This window comes from Alexandromys fortis, unplaced genomic scaffold (genome assembly GCF_014885135.2).
Source record: "Alexandromys fortis isolate MF-2015 unplaced genomic scaffold, M_Fortis_MF-2015_v1.1 scaffold_11, whole genome shotgun sequence".
Lineage (NCBI taxonomy): Eukaryota > Metazoa > Chordata > Mammalia > Rodentia > Cricetidae > Alexandromys > Alexandromys fortis.
Genome location: NW_026067912.1, coordinates 10,853,423 through 10,872,774, shown reverse-complemented (window position 1 = coordinate 10,872,774; position 19,352 = coordinate 10,853,423). Strand labels below are relative to the sequence as shown.

Genomic DNA, 19,352 nt, shown 5'->3' with positions numbered 1-19,352 from the left:
TCCTCCTCCTCCTCCTCCTCCTCCTCCTCCTCCTCCTCCTCCTCCTCCTCCGGTGCTTTTCAAATGCCCTCATCTCTTGCCCATGACCAGATAACTCAGAGCTCCTTTTATGGCAGCCAGACTGAGTTGAGTAGCTGCCAGTCTTCTTCCCCCGCAAAGAGAAAGAGCAGAGGCCAGCTGCTCGATCTTGTCGGTGCTGAAGTTCAGAAAGCCATCCGCAGCATCTAATTCTCCATAAGCAGCTTAATTTTATCTCTCCCGACACCTCCTCATGGTGCCTGGGGGCGCCAAGCAGCTGGTAGAGGATGACTGTCCAAGAGACTGCGCCCTTCTCTGTCTTCTTCTGCCCCCTGTTTCGTGAGCGCTGCACCTTGAGCTCTGACTCTTAGTCATTCGGCCAGCCTGAGTTGTTTTACTATTTCACCTCTTTGCAAGAACATCTCATGCTGAGAGATGTAGGAGCAGCAGGAGACAAAGGAGCACCCAGGTGAGCCAAGGAAGCCAAGCTGGACCTGGTGAATAAGTATTGCCAAGATCCGCACAGTCTAGGTGGACTCTAAATGCAAGGCCGAGTTGCTGCTTCTCTGTCCGCAGAGCCATCTTCCTTGTCTGAATCAAATACTTCTCAGAACCAAGTATCGCTGTTGGACTCATGAATCTGGACTAGGGTGTCAAGTCCAAAAGCCTTCTCAAGCCAGGAAGCTTCAGGGGAGGAGGGTCCACAGTAGGGAGGCTTGAAGACTGTGGCAGAGAACATACATCCTGCCTGTGAATGTGTCCACTGCAGAGCTGCCAACACCAGAGCCATTGCCAGGGGCTTTGAGACTTGTTTTCTAAGAAAAAGCAAAGATCTAATGTATGTGTGAGCGAGTATATATGTGTGTGTGTCTGTGTGTGTGTGTGTATAGTATGTGTGAGTGCATGTGTGTGTGGTATGCATGTATAGTATGTGTGAGTGAGTATATGTGTATGTAATATGTATAGTGTGTGTGTGTATAGTATGTGTGAGTGAGTGTATGTGTGTGTGGTGTGTGTAGTATGTGTGATTATATGTGTGTGGTGTGTGTGTAGTATGTGTGAGTGTATGTGTGTGCCGTGTGTGTGTAATATGTGTGAATGTATGTGTGTGTGGTGTATGTATAGTATGTGTGTGTGTGTAGTATGTGAAAGTGTATGTGTGTGTAGTGTGTGTGTGTGGTGTGTGTAGTGTGTGTGTAGTATGTAAGTGAGTGTATGTGTGTGTAGTGTGTGTGTTGCATAACATTCCTAACTTCTGACACACGGAGAGGTCTTACTGTAAAGTGGTAGGAAAGACGGGGTTCTCAGGCCATTGGCTAAGCCATCCTGGTATCTTTATGGAATAGTTTCACATTTCTGACAAGATTGTGCTCTCAGAGGCCTTGAATATCAATATTTAGAACAAATTGTTTACAATTACTTAAAAAATAAAATACCCAAGCCTACTGGCACAAACCTTTAATCCCAGCACTAAGGAGGCAGAGGCAGGCGAATCTCTTTGAGTCCGCGGCCAGCCTGGTCTACATAGAGAGTTCTAAGACAGCCAGAGCTACATAATGAGGCCCTGTCTCCCCCCAAAATTCATTCATTCATTAACTAATTAAAAATTTAAAAGTAAAATAAAAGCTTATATATGACAGGTGGCTAGGCTGTTTTCTGCTCATATCTGCCTCCTTCAAATGTCCCCACCTAGATTGACCTTGACCACGATTTAATACAGAAATCACAGGAAATTGGGAGTGGGGGGTTACGGAGGGGATGGGCAGATGGGTGGAGTAGATAAGGCATCCATAAAGAAGCCGCTGAACCTCCAGAGACCTGGTTATCATGATGCCTCCCAGCATGCACTGGGAAACTCTCCTGTCCTGACCTTGAGCAAAGCCCTCGGACTCCGCTTCAGTTTCTTCGCCTGTAACTGTGAGGTGGCGGTGCCCATCTGCCCGGGTTACAGCCAGAATAACAGGGGGTCGGGAAAGCACTCTGGAAAACAAAGAGTATTCTAGCAACGTGAGCTCTTTTCCCCACTCTGAGGCGGGAGGACATCTGTGTGGACCCCGGGGACCTTGCCTGTGATTAGCCAGATTAAACAGGCAGTTCTTCTGCTTGTCATGGCCACAGCTGCCTGCCAGCACCGGGAGCGCTCGGGAGACTGCAAGGGAGGTCGGCTTCCAGCAGGGGCGGGGAGGTTGGTACCCAGGGGCAGCTCTACCGGCACTAACTCCGGTCCCTATGGACTTTGATACATAGACACTCCTGAAGCAAACGGGTCTGTTCTGAATCCCAGGTCCTGTTCCGAATCCCGGGTCAGTCACTACCAAGGGAGCTAGATCTAAGTCTGCCCTGAGAACTGATGTTTAAAATCTCAACATTTTTACTCTTTGGTTTCTTTCCCTCTCATTCAAGAAGGAAGGAGAAAGGATTTCACCATAGTTTCAAGGGCACAACCAGTCAATCCAGAGTTATAAGGGAAATGCTCAACACCCAAATGTGTCCAACATAGCAGCTCTGCATCCTGAAACTTGCCTGTGACACTCAGAGCATCTGCTGGACCAGTGTCTCACCCACTTCCTGTGTCGTTCTGTGAAGGAGCGGACAGTACCAAGAGCTGTATCAGAAAGGGTCCCTTCGTGCGTAGGAAAGCTGAACCCAGATCAGAGCTGCCTTCGAGGAGAGACACCCCTGATGTTGCATATGAAAATGGGTTATGTGCCCTAATAAAAGATAAACATTAGTAATGAATGGGTAAATTAAAGAGATTGCTTTTGCGTTAACGCAGATCACACACAGGGCAAACAAGAAAACTAACCAATACCCTCAAGTTACAGACTGAGATGAGTGGCAGGAATTGTATAGGTCTGTGAGAGGCGGTACTGGGATTTCAGGGTCCTGCTGAGGGTGAAGAGGTTCAGGGCAGGCCTCCCTGAGGAGGGAGAGAGGGTCAGGCAGCCCTCCCTGCAGGTGAGAGGGTTGGGGCAAGTCTCCCTGAGGAGGTGCCATTTGAGCTGCGAGTCCAGCCTTTCTGAAAAGGGTTATAGAAAGGACTCAGGGTCAACCATAGAATGCCTGAGGAACAACAGCTGTCCAGTGGGGCTGGAGGGTAATGGATGGGCATAGCAGTCTTCTTGGACTGCCAGCCCCCAAATCATGACACAGAGACTTATTATTATTATTATTATTATGAACGCTCAGCCTTAGCTTTAGGCTTGTTTCTAGCTAGCTTATTTTTTCTTCAGCTTTTTTATTAGACCAATCAGGTGTGTTAGGCAAGCAAGGTGAAACAGTAACACATCTTTACATAGTTAAACAAATGCGACATAAACAAAGGCAACACACCTTTATATTGTTAAACAATTATCCACAGCACAAACAAATGTACCACACCTTAAACAGATATTCTATTCCACAGCAGATAAAGGTATGAGGTTATGATAAAGGTTTTGTGTGTGTGTGTGTGTGTGTGTGTGTGTGTGTGTGTGCCTACGCATGGACACATTTCCTCCCTGAGAAGATGGCCTATAACTTTGATCAGACTTCCAATAAAGTCAGTGACCCAAACAAACTCCAAGGAATTCTCTGAATCAAAAATTGTCCTGACTCCATCTACTAACGCCTTACAATAATTGTACCAAATGATTTTTTTTTTTACTCTTTCTGATTCCTGGAAGCTCTGCATTCTAAAGCAGAAAAAAAAATGTAGTTCTGGGCTCTACTCCCAACTTTTCTCCGAGGCTGCAGGACAAGGCCAGGGACAGGTGGTGTTAGAACGTGTAGCACAGCATCCATGGTGATGGGGGCAAAGTGAGGAGGGTCTAGGAAGCCACCAGAAGTGGCCTCTCTTTCTCTGGGCTGCGGCAGAAACTCAAGGCCACAGGGATGAGGGATGGCCACCTTCCAGTGGTCACAGCAGGTGTAGCCAGCCCTTGCTCCACTGGCAGTGACCAGAGCGTCTCTTCTGCCTGCAGCCTCCTCAACGCCAACAAGATCAACTGTCTGCGGGTGAACACCTTCCAGGACCTGCAGAACCTCAACCTGCTCTCTCTGTATGACAACAAGTTGCAGACGATCAGCAAGGGGCTCTTTGCTCCTCTGCAGTCCGTCCAGACCCTGTAAGTACACTGCCCTGTACTGTACTGCAGCGGCAGACCCCTACCGCCAAAACGAGGGTGGCCTGAGGCCCTGTGGGAGGATTTCTAGCACGTGCATCAGGGATGGGAGATGGAGCTCAAAGCACTTACCTGTATGGAGCATCCCAGCAGGGTCTAGCCGTGCTGGGGGTTTATCTCTCTTTAGGATATGTAGCCTCACAGCAACCCAGGAGGATGCCACCGTCACCCCCAGATTCTATGTGAGACATCCAAAAAGAGTGAGGTGCTGCTTACTCAAGGTCACAGACGACAGTACAATGCAGGATTGCGAGCTATGCTCATAAGCACGGTAGCCATGGCAGTGTCCTAAGCAGTCTCCATATCCGTGAGACTCCATCCCCTCCTTCCGGAAGCTTCCTGCACCCCGCAAAGCCAAGCCTCTGATATAAGCTTTCCGGGCATACTTTATGCACACAGAACTCAACTCCCAAGGGTTGCTGGTGTGTGTAAATACTGCGGGTAAACAAATGAGTACAGATCTCAGTCTGTGGTCTTGGCAGTTCCAACCTCAGATTTCAGCCCCAGCTCCAGGCCCGCAATGAGCCCAGGGGTCTCCTGGAACCCCTGGAAGTCATCTGGCCCTTATTTCCTAGTAGTGAGAGGCAGGAACCAATATAGAATGGGAACAGCTGCTTGTGATTGAATGCCGACCACGTGCGAAGCTCCGTGCTTAGTGCTGTGGAGGTTTTCTTGGTGCTCAGAGGAGGCAATGCCCATGGCACTCCTATAATGCTAAGGTGAATAGCGACAATACCCACTACTATATATGGAACGGCCACCATTCACCAGTCGCTATGCTAGCTGCCTTATGTGCCTGGTATCACCAAGCTTGGAGAAATAAGATGCATGTTACTCTACGTGTAAACTCTGAAGCTCTCACCTGGCATTGCCCCTCAGCGTTGGCATGGGTGAAGTGGAGCCAGTCAGCAGTGGGTCCTGCCCCGAGAGGGGAGAGCTGGGAGGCTGATTGCCCAGACCAGATGTTGGCTGCATCTGTGCTGCCTTTAGCAGACAGCTGGCCGCAGATCACCGCCCCCCCCCCCTTTGAGTCCTCTCCGAGAGCAGAGCCTCAACACCAAGTTGCTAGCAACACCAGTTCGCTAGGGTGCAGCCCAAAGCAGGGTGGTAGAGAAGCAAGGTGCCGCAGGTCACCCCCCCCCCCCCGATTAACAGCCCTGTCCCTCTTTCAGCCACTTAGCTCAAAACCCATTTGTTTGCGACTGCCACTTGAAGTGGCTGGCTGACTACCTTCAGGACAACCCCATCGAGACAAGTGGGGCCCGCTGCAGCAGCCCACGCCGGCTGGCCAACAAGCGCATCAGCCAGATCAAAAGCAAGAAGTTCCGCTGCTCAGGTAATCAGGTTACTGGAGTGGGGCCCCACTTTCTGACTCAGAATACAGCAGCCCCAGAGAGGCCAATAATCCAATCTGGAGGACAGCGAGCGCTGTAATGGCTCCTGGGGAGCATCTTTGCAAATTAAATTGGGGAAATTCAGTTAGCCCTACAGAAAACCAATTACCTTATGGATTTAAAATAAAACACACTCACACAATAAAAGCATGGGGGGAGGGGGGCAGGCGGCTTGGGAGAAACAGAACCCAGGCACAGTCCAGGAGGAGCTTGCTAGAAGCTTGGAGACTGGGCAGCCTTCACTCACACACGTGGGCTTGAGAGGAGGCCAAGATTTATTTTGTCGTCTCTGAAGCCGATTCCCCAAATGGCACAGAAATATACAGCCCAGGCCGGGCTGCAGCCAGACTTTAGTACAGCCTTCAGCCATAATGGGTTGGGTTACAGGTTTCACAAACACCTTCCCTATCTCCTTGAAGCAGATGGCTGTTCTCTGATGATACGGGAAACAGCAGGCTGTGGGGAGAAGCAAAGCCTGTGTTCCCATGCCCAGCTCTGTCTAGAGACTGTCTCCCTCCCTCCCCCACCCAGGACGGACAGGGAGACGAATGGCGAGAGAATTCGCAGCCCACCTTGGAAAGGAAGGTGGTCTCCTTGACCAGTGACCGCTTGAGCAAGCAGTTAGACGTCATTTCATTTTTCTCTTTTCCTACTGGAAAAGATCAGAACTGTCCTCTGCGCACTGTGACTGATAAACCCCCAGCAGGAGGTCCTGAGAGAGGGTGAGCCGCCCCTGACAGTGTGTATCTCAGCCATAACTGAGCTCCCATCTATCCCAGAGAGTGCTCAGCCAGTGTGTCTCCCAGGAACAGTGCCAGCATGCGGACTGGCCATCAGCAGACCAGCAGACAGATTTTGGCTTCCTTGTACCATGTTCTTTGTGCTTTAAGTCAAATTCTGTCGTGTGTATCACTGGGATGACAAGACTGAGCCTTTTGTCTTACTTTATTTGCAGAGGCAAATACCTGGAGAGGGTCTAGAGAGATGCAGGGACTTTGTGGCAGTCAGGGCCTTGTCTGTTGCCTTCCCCAGCATGGTGACTAGAGAGACAATTTCCTGCGTGGAGCACTGTGCTTTGATATGCTGCTTCTGAAAGCTGCTTGAGGTCAGCTGATGAGATCCCGCTCGAGAGCAGAGGGAGCTGAGGGCTCCAAAGTGAAGGGTCACCCACGCACCACAACCTCAACCAGTAGGGTCAAGACCAGACTCCTCATCGCTCTCTCCTTGACACTGTTAATATCTAGGAGGGAGGCTGTTCAACTGCTTGAGTTGCTTTCTTCCTAGTCTCCTGGATCCACTTCTAACCCCCAAACACTGTCTTTAGATTCCTCCCTAAGTCTGGTAGCATCTCTGGGAAGAAAGTCTCCCTCCAGCAGCAAGTGTCCTCTGTAGCAGACCAGTCCTTCCCAAGGCTTTCCTCATGGCTACCCCCAGTGTTGTTTCCTCTTTTGTCTTTGCCTACTCAGGTCTGAATTAATTAGCTTGGCCAGTTAGTAGTTCCCATTAAAAGGGTCGCTGAAATCAGAGGAGGGCAGGAGTGTCTTGCCCACGCCCCAAGGCCTCAAGTTGAGCCTAAACCTTGGGTGGCAGTACAGGGGTAGAGGTGACACTGGATCCAGTGACTGGTGCCCTATAATATTAGTCATGGCAGTGACCTAGCGTTAACCAAGGCTAGGACAGGTAGCAAGGTATGGGTGATGCATACAGAAAGAACAGAGTAGGGAACGAGAAATAGACATTGGAACTGGGAAACAATAAAGCTAGATTTGAAATCTAGCTGTGCCAACGTCTACCCATCTACCTTGGTGTTTACAGGATCCTGGCTTCCTATGTGGGGCAGAAATGGGTGGCAAGGATAAAGAAATGGGGAGAAGAGGACAGAATTCTTAAGCTGACTTTGTCTAAAATAACATTTTAAAAAAGACTAAGTGGAAAGCCTATTCCTGTAGAGGTAGTGATGTCCAGAGTCCACATGAGCTTGGCTTAGAACATTTGGTATGCTTTTATATAGCCATGGGGGAGAAGCAGCAAGGTTGCCACTGAGCTGCAAAAGCCTTGGCTTTGAGAAACACCAGGACCCGTACCTCGGCTTTGGGGAATACAGAACCCATAGCCTTGAAGATTTGTGTTTCCATAAAGCTCCAGAGAGGGGACGGGTGACGGATGACACGGACTCCAGCTGACAGATAATAACTCTGCGTTTTACTTTCCCCTAAAAGCAGCCCCCTTGAAAAGACGGCTGATGTGATTAGGAGCCCATTTGAGGGCCGCTTCTGCAGTGCACACAGCCTCTCCCTGGGTAGAGCATCTGGCTTCCCAGCCGCTTTGCTCTTCTTCTATCAGCTGCATCCATCGCCCCGGACCTAGATCTGTTTAGGGGTGGAAGCTGCCCACCAGGGGTAATCTAACAGCCAGTTAAGTCCTTCAGCGCAGGCCCACCTGGGGAGCACTTGGCAGCTGGAGGACACTGCCTGTCTTCTGTCAGGCTGTCCCCTTTAGGGAGAAGCCATTCTTACGGAAAGGACAGGACTCTTTGGGTATAGCTCAGGGACACTTTAGAGATTTCAGAGTTCATCCAGTCCACCCTAGAGACAAAATTGAGAACCACAGCAGAAAAAAAAGTCCAGGCTGTGATTTTCTAGACACAACCTAAGACACTATAATGATTTTAGCATACTAGGAAGATTCCAGTTCATTTGCCTCTGGGCCCTTCCATGTCCTTTTAGAAAAGCAAAGCAAGAAGAAGACCCAGAAGGAACTTTATAAATTACATTTTACTTGTTGAGAAAGAGAGAGCATGGCGTAACAAGGAATAGCAGAAGTATGGAGATCATAGGACAACCTTCAGGAGTCTGTTCTTCCACTATCTGGAGCTTGGAGATGGAATTCACCTCACCAGGCTTGATAGCACATGCCACATACTGGCCCATCTTACCAGCCACACAAGGAGGCTCGAAAATGTGTGAAATGTGACCTACTCATACTGAGGTACTGAGCAGACTCTCAGGAGAAACCTTGGAACCAGAGTGTTCAGGAGCCCCGCAGTCGCAGGTGTCAAGCTGCAGTAGAGCCCAGATTACTATTATGGTAGTCTGTAAGATGGGGGCGAGGAGAGAGATGAATGGCGCTAGGCAAGGACACGGGTTTATACTATCTCACTGGACCGTCACTGCAGACAACAACCCACAGAGTGCCGAGATGCTGAGAACATCTTGTCACTGGACCAGTCCTCAAAATATCTGGTAGAGGAGAGTGACCCGTCCTGCCTGTCAGAGGTCAGGTGTCACCTGGCTATGGTTCTATTTCTTTGAGATATGCACAGCTCAAGCCTGACGCCAAGTAGAAAGAACATATAAAAGATGGCAGATAAAGGTTGGGTCTGTGGCACACAAGACCACCAGATTGGGTCTACCTCATCCTCTCCTGTGATTCCCAGCCAGAGAAGGGGTATAGAAATCAGAAGGATCCTAAAGTTAGATATCTTATCCTCCAGCTAATCAACTGGTTCTCTTGACCTTTCCTTCCATGTCTTACTCTGACAAAGACCCCTTTTCAGAAGGCAGCCTCCAACTACCGTCCACACACTAGCCCTACTCCTGTGACCGTGTTCTCAGATCATGGTGACTGCCAATGTCTCATTCTCAAACCTGAGGCTCCACTGAGTCCCCCTTCTGTGTCTGGCTGAGAATGTGTAGTTTTAATTCTACACTCCCCCTCTACCCTTCAAACCATCTGGGGGTGAACTGGCTATCAGCCCAAGGAATCTGAGGACCCTGCAAGGTACTCAGGAGCCTCTAAGCTGTGGGATGCTAAAGGGTGCTTTTGCCTGAAGAGGAGATTATGCTATGCTAGATCCTTGAGAACTATGGGAAATCGCTTTTTCTTAAAGGCCATAGACTGCCACGAGGCCCCTCAGCTGCGGGGTCGGCCCTGTGTCACAAAGCGAGAGAAGATGCATTGCTGATTTTCCTGTCCTGTCAGATCACACGGTGGGACAGGGTAGGCTTCGCAGGCTCAATGCGGGGTCAATATGTCATTGGTGTGTTGTCTGCCAGGATGCTCCTGGCTGTGAGTGTCTGATGGCTTCCCGCCTGTCGCTCTGTCCTACTGAGTCTCCCTGGGGCAGGGCACAGGGAGGTGGGGCCCCTGTCTTTGGCAGGATCCAGTGGAACGCACTACTGGTACTAATCCCGCTCAGTGGAGGCCTGCTCTGGCTCCTGCTTCTCCACACTGCTTCCTCTGAGCTCCTGTCCTCTCTCTGATGCCTGCTTCCTGACCTTGACTCTGACCAGTTGCCGCGGGGCTTTCCTTTGTGCTTGATCTAACCATGTGGTGGAACGATGGAAACGGAACATGGTTCTGTCAAGCACCGCGGAAAGCACCGTTCTCTCCTGCAGCATGGCCGCCGCCACCGCCACCACCGCTGGACTCTTCTCTGCTCTGGATCACCACACCTGCCAGACCCTCCTCTCCCAGTCTTGACTTCCAGAGGGATGGGGGTGGGAATCCTGAAGGAGTCAGGGATATGGTGACAGGGGTTTATTAAAAAAAAAAAAAACGATTGGGGCCATGCTAAGAGTATCCCACAAATCCTATGCAAATGAAGTCACTGTGCCCCCCCCCCAAATCTGGTCTCATGTGATTCCAGGAGTGACAGCTAGGTTCCAACTCGCCATTTGAAGAAGAAGATGAGTGTACCTACGGCATAGGCCCCATTGTTTCATGGGAGACTCCCAGCACAAGGTCACTGAGTGGTAGCTAATGCATCCTGCTCATGACTTTGACGAGCACCTCTCTTGGCGTGCACTTCATTTGAAATAAATGTAAGCAAGAGAACAGATAGAAGCAACCCGGGCCTGAGACCTTGACCTGGGTCTCCTTCTGATCCCAGCTTTCACTCCTCGTGAATGCTTAGCTATAGATCCTGCTGAAACCCGGTGTCCAACACATTTTCTTAACCTTGGAGCACAATTAACATGGAGGTGGGGGACCCTTCATCTGGTGCCATGTCAGAGGCCAGGAGAGGTCTGTGCAGACAATGGCTGTCTCTGACTATAGAGAGAGGGATCTTGGCACCTTCTCTTTAATTTGTCTCTTGATAAATCCTGGGCCTTGTGTAACCAAAAGACTTTGTTGCGGGTTCGTGCTGAAGCCTGTGTCTTACTCCATGAGTAAGAACTAAGGTGGAAATAAACCCTTATGTAACGGTAGGAGCCAAATTCTGCTTTGCCACCAAGCTGTGTGGTTCTAACTATCTCCTCTCTCTGATGGAGACTCAGAGAAGGGCCCCAGCCACTGATGAGTAGTAATGGGTGTCCTATTAGTCCCGCTGACCTTTTGAACATACATAGAGTTCTTACTATTGGTCAGGCTCTGGATGCTTGACACCATCACCCTAATTTTACAGGGAAAGGTGTTGAGACAGGCTATTAACTACCTGACCCAGGGTATTCTAGCTCCCAACTGGCTGTGCTTTGCCTGAGTGCTGTCAAGCCCTTTCTCTTCTGGACACTCTTTGCCTGTAAAGAAAAATTTTTAAAAACTTTGACTTAAACTGATAAGGAGTTGGAGATGGTTTTCACATTCTCTTTCCAGCTCACATCTGCTCTTAGAAATGACTTGAGTAAAAAGGAAAGACAGCGTTGTCCAAGTGGCCCTTCTTTTACAACAGGACCATACAAGATACCATGGGTACAAGCAACCCCTCCTACATAGAGAAGCATCCTTCCCCCTTGTTGCAGAAGAGACATTCTTAGCACTGCCCACATCATGCAAGGGCCAGGCCTTTGGGAATGAGTTTGTGATAGCACCCTTCCTTAGCATCTCCACGATGCTTTGGCGTAGGCAGGTGGCTGTACCAGGGGGCTCTCCCTCTGTTTTCAGGCAGGTGACTGAGATACAGGGACAGCTTCATGCCCAAATGATAGCCAAACTTGTTCTAAAACAGCTAGTGTTTCTCCACCACAGGTGTCTGGTTCCCCCAGCATGGCCTAGGAATGGATGTCTGTATCGTCTGTATGTGTGCAATGTCCTTGTTCCGTTCACACTCGTGACTCATCCCTTTCCTGTCCACGTCCCTTTCTTTCCAAGCTGATAAGCCCTGACAGACCTTTGAACACTCCCACCCCAGCTCCTCTTTCTAAGGCTCTTTTTCTCATCTCACCCATCTTGGGGAGGCTTGGGATAGAGGAGGAGGACTCTGGACACATACGCTGGCTTCCCCTGCTGACCAGATAACGATGAACTTGAGGTGCTTCACACTCCCCTCCCAGACACAGATGTAGAACAAGGCTATATAATAAAATAAGATTAAAAAATTGCTGTCGACTTTCACCTTTCACCCAACCTCTGCCTATTAAAGTTTGTCTATGACTGTGTACCGCGTGTTGTCGTTCTGAGATGTCCGCTAGTGGGGAAGAGGCCTCCAAGGGCCGAGGCAGGCAAAAGCTAGGTGATGTCGGCTCCTCCAAGGCTCACTCCAGCAGGGATCGACCTTTATGGCCTGTCTCCAAACCCTACGAGATCCCTCCCATCCGAGCTCACCCCAAGGAGGAGGAGCTTCAACCCATTTCAGTTGGTCCTCTGCTCTGAAGTATTTCTGGCAGTGACAAATATGCATTGAGATTGAAATTGACTTTTAAAGCTCGGGAAAAGTTAAAAATACTTCTGGGTAGTTATGAGCATTAGGCATAACAAATGGCTCCGAGGCACCCTGGGTAGCTTCCGTAATGAAATATGAAGTGACGGAGGTGGCATTTCGGGCTGGCTCTGACTGGGAAGTGAACTTTTTCGGTTATGTACATACGCTGTTATTAACATTTCTGGTTCCCACTCATATAAAATATCACTTTCCAACCCCCTCGTTATTACAAACCAGGGCAATAACAAAAACAGCAGGGGGGAGGAAATGCTGGAGAGAACACATTAGTCCATCGAATCTAATTGCAAAATCATTTCATTAAAATGGGTCAGCAGCTCCACTGCTGAGGTCTGCCAGTTATAACCTAACGATACTACTGAGAGCGATTCCTGCTAACTACAGACTGCTCTCACCTTGATTAAAACGAAAATGCATTTAATAGGCGGCCGTCCCCAGCCAGTGCACGTCCGCAGGCTCACAGCGAAGTGCATACTGGGCTCCCTCCTGGCTTGCTGCCTTTGCTCGGTCGTCAGGGTTCCTCCGTTTTGCAAGTATCCCGTGGCAGACCTGTTTTGAAGGAAACATAATCACGCACGTGCCAAATGCCCCCCACCCCCCTATAACACCACCATGTTGCTCCACTGACAAGACCAGAAATGGGCTTTCATCTGGCAGGAGTTGCAGAATAACCTAGCGTTCTGATATGTCTAAAGAGAAAGGGTGCAGGGTTTATTCAGTGGGTGATGCATGCAGGCCAGGAAAAGGATTGACATAAAACGTTGGGCCAGGAAGCTGCTGTAAAATTATGAAACATATGCATAGGTTCTGTTTACGCAAGTTTAGGGGTGAAGGAAGTGGGTGGGAAGGGAGTATAGAGGAACGGAAAGGATACATCCAGACTTCTGACTCCAGGTTTCAGCTAGATAGTGTCTTTTGAGAATGCGAGGCCCACCAGTTTTGTCCCCGATCAGCAGTGACCACAGGAAGATAAATGAGAGCAGAGAGTACAAGAGCAAGCGAGGAGGGCGTTTGCTTGCCTCATCGTCCTAGCTCCCTGGAGGAGAAACCCATTCTGTCTGCCTTCACCACATCAGGCTTGGTGGCTGTTGCTAGAGATGTGGGGGATAAAGGTTCGATCACAAAACACACTAGTCTACCTAGCGTGAGTATTAGTCACGCGGGTCTTTGAAAGCTAGCTCTAGTCCATTCGCCATGTACTGAGAGCCCCATAGACCTTAGGGTCTTCATCTACAATGTGACGTTCTAACCTCAGGGGCTAAGATGAACCACCCATTTGAAGTTTGGAGAAAAGCAGCCGGCTGCTGGTTCTAGTGCGGTTAGCCGTCAGCTGCTCCCTTCAGCTCCAGTGAAGTTTCTCTGGCCCCAACCAGGTGTTCTGTCATGATCTAGGAAGCACAGGAGTAGAATCTGTGCTTGCCTTTTCCTGGAGACTCTGCCTCTGGTATAACTCCCATCTCCACCCAGCCCCCTGGGACATAGGAGCTAGGAAGTTGCAAAGCCTGACCAAATGCACCCTACAACATGGGGACTGCGCGTACTCCGTGTCGCCGTGAAAACACTTCAAGCCATTCGCCAAACACGCGGTGTTCCCACGCTGGAACACTTCGGAAATACGCAAGGGGATCCTCGGGTGCTGGCGGCATTCCACTTTTGCCTTGACAAACGTGAAGCGAGCTCACACTGTATACCTGGCAATGCGCTGATGAAGTGTGGGTGTGAGAGCGTGAATAACCCCCGCACAACGCGCTCACATCAGGAGAGCCGCGTGCCCTTCCCCATTGCCACTAGCATAATTCATGTGCTCACAGAGGTCTGTCTGACTGGCCCCAAGGGCATGTCTCAGAGACGTCAGTCTGTCAGGCCTGTTGCCATCACCAAATGACCTTGGAAGAAATGAAATTTTGAAAAGAATAAATCTTAGCTCCAACTTCTCGCTCGTGGGAACTGGCCTTTTACTGGCATTAAAGAGAACTTCCTCTATGCGGAAGTCAGGTCTGACCCTGGCTCCATTTTGTTTTCGCTGTGTTTAAGAATTGGATTCATTGCCAGTGTGTTTTTAATATCTGGCTTCTCCTAAGACAACAAAAACAAATCTCAGGCAGGTTTGTAAGCCAGATTCCCAAAGCATCGGCATTGTGGGCTCCGGGTACCCTATTGCACCCATATTGAAGTCAGAGTCAGGTAGGATGCTGGTGGTCATTTAGCACCAAATGAGAAAGACCTCCTTTGAAAGACCAGGAAGACCTCTAAGTATGTGACCCCTTCTCGTACCTTAGTTTTACCCTCCATTGGCCCCCCACAAAAGTCTCCAGTCTGTAGATGGCAAGCATCATGGAACCAAGAATCTCCTACAACTGTAGGTTGGATTCTGTGTAGGTGCCTTGTGGTATTTCTCCGAACAGAGCATATGTAACGTTAATCAACTTCTCAAAAGGTTCATGACCCATAAACGCATAAGAGAGCCCGCAGATCTGAAGCCTGGCTTCTTGAAAGACAGAAAGTGATGAATGACAAAAGATTGTGTGGGAAACATGTAGATGTGGGGTGTGAAGAGTGGCCAAATGGTTGTCAGTACCGTCTGCTATTTGATTCTGCACCTTATAAGCAGTTTCTCCCAAACCTGCGTTCCCATATGCACGTAAGCGTGCACGCGCACACACACACACCTCTACCTCCCAAATCACCCAGCCACCTCACTCCCCACCTCTAGTCCCGACAACTTTAGACCTATGCCAGGAAACCCAAATGATGATGACAACCCCCTCTTTGGCCCCACATAGGCTCTGAGGATTATCGCAACAGATTCAGCAGTGAGTGCTTCATGGACCTCGTGTGCCCTGAGAAGTGCCGCTGCGAGGGCACCATTGTGGACTGCTCCAACCAGAAGCTGGCCCGCATCCCGAGCCACCTCCCCGAGTATACCACTGACCTGTAAGTCCCACCCCACTGTTCCCTTGCCTACATCTCTTTACCCATACCTAAGTCACTTTGAGTTAACCTGAATGGGGTTCTCTGTGTGCTTGGCTGAGAAAGACACCCAGGCATACATGGGCAGGCTGCTTGCAAGTAAAGACCATTCGTTGGTTCTGAAGGCTCATTGTAAACCAGGTTCTGCTCTAGGCTTGCATTCCTACAGTGAACAAAGCAAATGGCACCTGCTGGCCCTTAGATACTTAACAGTATTGCCAGAAAACTAGATATTAAATAAAAATTGTGACTAGCCAAAAATACAACTAAGATGATTAAACGTATCTAAACCACCTAATAACCAGGCTAGAAAGGTGCATCGGTTTATCCGAAACTGGGCAATCTGGCTACAACATCCATCATCCCAGTGATCATCAGGGTATATTCTGCCCATCTGGCCAGCTAGGTGGGTGTCCCCCACTCTCCTTCACTACTCCATATGTGTACCCCCAGAAGTGTCACACTTGGCTACAGAGGATGACCTTCCTGATAGAACCTCCAAACCATCTCCCAAGGTCTAAAAAGGGACAAGGTAACACTTGAAGCATGATAGAGGCTAAAGGACGGCCTGTGAGGCTAACCAGACCTGCCATTTGCCTCTCCTCTTCCTTCCAGCCTCCCTGAGCCTGGCCAAGCTGCCTCTCAGACCTGAAACCCAGGTTCCCAGCTGTGATGGGGTGGTGGGGGGAAGCAGTGGGAATAACGTCTCCCTCTACATTTCAGAAGGTCTAGAAAGGGGACACAAGCCTAATACTGTTTCTCTTGACTCTTGGCACAGAGTGAGCCCTGGATACGCTGTGGCAGACTTGTGGCTCTGGGTGCTTTCTGTGACTGTCCTTGTCGCTGGTGGGCATAGGAGGCCCTGAGCACAGAGGTGCTGGGTGCAGGGACCCTGGGCCCCCCCTCGGACCGTAAAAGTCATCAGGAAGAGATGTGCTTGGGCTCAGGAGATCTTGAGGAACTTCCCTGGGGGTTCAGGGAAGTACCCCCATAAAATGGAACCAGAAATGTGGTATTTGACTGTGTTTAAAATACAATGTGTGTCTGTGTGAAGTGTGTAAGAAGCCACAATCCCATGAAGGAGGCATGGGAAGGTTCAGACTTAGTGTCTTCCTGCCCTTTCCCATCGAACTCTCCCTGCCGAGCCCCTCACCTCATACTGGCGTTTTTTCATGATTCTGTTGAGCTTTACTGAATATGAAGTTGAGGCAGAGCTCAGCCAAAGCCATGTGAGCAAGAGTGGCAGAGAAGCAGAGAAGGCTGAGCCCTGCCTCTTCTGGCTTCCCACGTAGGCGACTGAATGACAACGACATCTCCGTCCTGGAGGCCACTGGGATCTTCAAGAAGTTGCCTAACCTGCGAAAAATGTAAGTCAAGATGGGGTGCGGAAGCCACTTCAGCTTCCTGGGCCCTCACCCTTCACTCCTGCCCCTGCACCTCCTCCTGTCCCCTGCTGTGTGCTGCCCTGGAAACCAGGGACACAGCACAGAAAGACATAGAACTTGACTGTCATCAAGTTGCCATCATATGCTCCACACCTCCTTGCCTCCTTTCCTTCGTCCCCTCTACTTGTCGCAGCCCCCAGTCCACATTCAGCACCTACTTTAGAAGGTTGAGGGGGTACTTGGATCTGGAACAGCAAGGGAATAGGGGTATCTGGGACCCTGCGGTAGTTGGAATTTGGGTGAGGTGTGTATGGAACGGGCACATCAGGAAGGAATCTCCAGCTGTTCTCAGTAAGTTTGGCCACAGAGTCCCCTGGTCCAAGTAGAGATTGGGCTTCGGCAAAGGACCTGCATGCTGTTACTTGCTTCTGCAGTGCATGGCTCCTTGTTGTCCCGACCCTCTGTCTCCCTCCCTAGGAGCCAGGGCTGTGTCATAAAGACAGCAAGAAGGATGCTGTCCCCTGTGATAGCCCTTGTCCTTAGCCAGGACTGCATGCCTGCCTCACGGGTACCCATTTCTTCAGTCTTCCTTCACCCATCTTGTGCTGGCTTCATGTACTATGCCGGGCAGGTGAGGGAACCGTAGCTCGGAGAAGTTCAGTGGCCAACCTAAGGCCACATACTGACTACATGTCAAAACTGGCTCTCAGGATGGGTCCACCTCAGTCCTACCAGTGTGGTCAGGCTCGCTCCCCTCCTCACCCCTTCTAGTGTCTCCGCAGAAGTGCCAGCATGGACAGGGCGGGCTTTTCACCATCTCACTCCCAGGGCACACTTGTCTTTAACCATTCTTCCTACCCCACCCCATATCCCGTCTCTCCCAGCCTCACAGAGGCGGTGTCTGTTTCTTCAACAAGTTAAAGGCAGTCCATCACTACTTACCAATTCCATGTTTACTAACTCATCTCCGTACCAAAAGTCACAGAACTTTAAAATCACAACTTTTCAAGCTGTTTTTGTCATTTCCACACATATGGTAGTGAAAGCCCTACTCACCCCAACATGCGTCCCTTGACTGGGACACGGATTCCCAACTGGGGCTGAACACGGTGATGCCCTGCTTTCCGGGTTCAGCTTCAAGCTGTAAGCGAGCATCCACTTTACAGTTTACCCAGTGGCATGGGCTTCACAGTTTTGTGCTTTTTAGTGCCAGCTTTGGCCCAAGCACAGTGTTGGCACACTGTCTAGATACCCAAAGCCTGAGAGGGTTGCCCTGTGCCTCACTGAGGGCACATGCGCTGTGGAGAAGCTTCATGCATTTGTTCAGGCGTGAGCCCAGCACTGCCGGCCATGTGTACCATGTTGATGGATCAGTAGTACAGTAAATACAGTGTCTGAGCAGAAAGCATTCACAGAACAAGCTTATTATTGATCGGTTGATGGAAATACCATGGCCAGGGGCTCACAGGAGCCTCGTCTAGTGTTCCCGGGAGCAGCGATTCAGTGTGTGCTCGTTCATCGTTCCTGGTGATAGAGAATTTAACAATCATGAATCACGAGGATTATCTCTAACTCCTCATTTCCTGTTCATCGTATTTCTCCCCATCGGTTCCCTGCAGCCAAGGGAACAGACCCCTTCTAGGCCCTATGCAGCTGCTCTCCCAGTGGCACCACACGAGTGTCCCTGCTGACTCCGGCCGCTGCCTTGAGCCACAGGCCCCTGTAAACAGGAGATGAGCTAGCTCTCTGAGGGGATGGCAGAGACCAGGGCACATGTCAGGTTGGTAAGGCTGTCACTGTGGCCCAGCACCCATGAGCTTCTGGCACCCAGCACAATTAGCAACCGCTTGGATGTGTCCTTCCCATCTCTAGCCAGAGAGAGGTGTGCTTTAATCTCAACCTCAAGACAGATGTGAAGGTTAATATGGGCGAGAGGAAGGTATTGAAGTGAATCGGGCTGCACCAGTACCGATTTGCCTCACAAACAGGATCACAGGAGTCTTCACTTCTGCAAAGAAGACAGTCCCCCATACACGCCTTTTCGGTGAAAGTCACACAAACTGTGTTCCCACTTGCGATGGGGATGCGAGCGCAGAGAAATAGCGCTGCAGGCTGAGGGAATCAAGAATACGGATGTGTTACAGGAGGCAGCTGGTCCCCACCCTCAGCCACATGCAACCTGAGCGTGGCCAAACGCAAGCCCAGATCTCAACCGAAGGAACAGATGCCACTCAGCTAGTCCCTTTCTTTGCTATGCAGGAGTGGAAGCTGGGGCTGCCAGATATCCCCCGCTGCTCCCGGCCAGCTCAACGGTCAGGTGTGGGGAAGAACCTGCAGGCTGGCCTGCATTGACCCAAGCTCAGCTTTGTCCTTGTCCACGATGTGGTCCTAGGAGACCCTCTGGGGGCGGGGCCTTAGTTTCATCATTTGCGTAATGAGAATAAATTTACTCTTCCTGTGAGCGATGATGAGTGACAAGGCGCTGCTGAGAGAACTGGTGCCTGCCTCGTACGCACAAGACCCCGGTTCAACTCCCAATAGTGCACAAACCAAAGCAAAGAGGAAGAAATAAGGATGGAAGGTGTCGGGCAGAGACGATGCCAGAATCCAGTGCCAGTGGGTCGAGTAGCCTAAAGTATCCAGTTACATATGTAGACAGTTCTGCACAGAAAGTTTGGGGAGTAGGGCAAAGGTGAGACAAGGCTGGGAAGGCTCTGGTGACCATGATAGAACCAGCATTAGCTAGCAGTCAACACTTACTGTC

General features: G+C 50.2%; 1 protein-coding gene across 1 annotated transcript in view; it reads left to right on the top strand.

The window, feature by feature from the left end:
- Window positions 1-19,352, top strand: part of Slit3 (slit guidance ligand 3) — a 589,149-nt gene that overhangs the window by 485,783 nt on the left and 84,014 nt on the right. Inside the window, exons 13-16 of the mRNA XM_050138600.1 lie at window positions 3,981-4,124; window positions 5,354-5,517; window positions 15,017-15,167; window positions 16,496-16,570. Of these exons, the coding sequence (XP_049994557.1) occupies window positions 3,981-4,124; window positions 5,354-5,517; window positions 15,017-15,167; window positions 16,496-16,570 (534 nt within the window). The remainder of the gene's footprint in view (window positions 1-3,980; window positions 4,125-5,353; window positions 5,518-15,016; window positions 15,168-16,495; window positions 16,571-19,352) is intronic.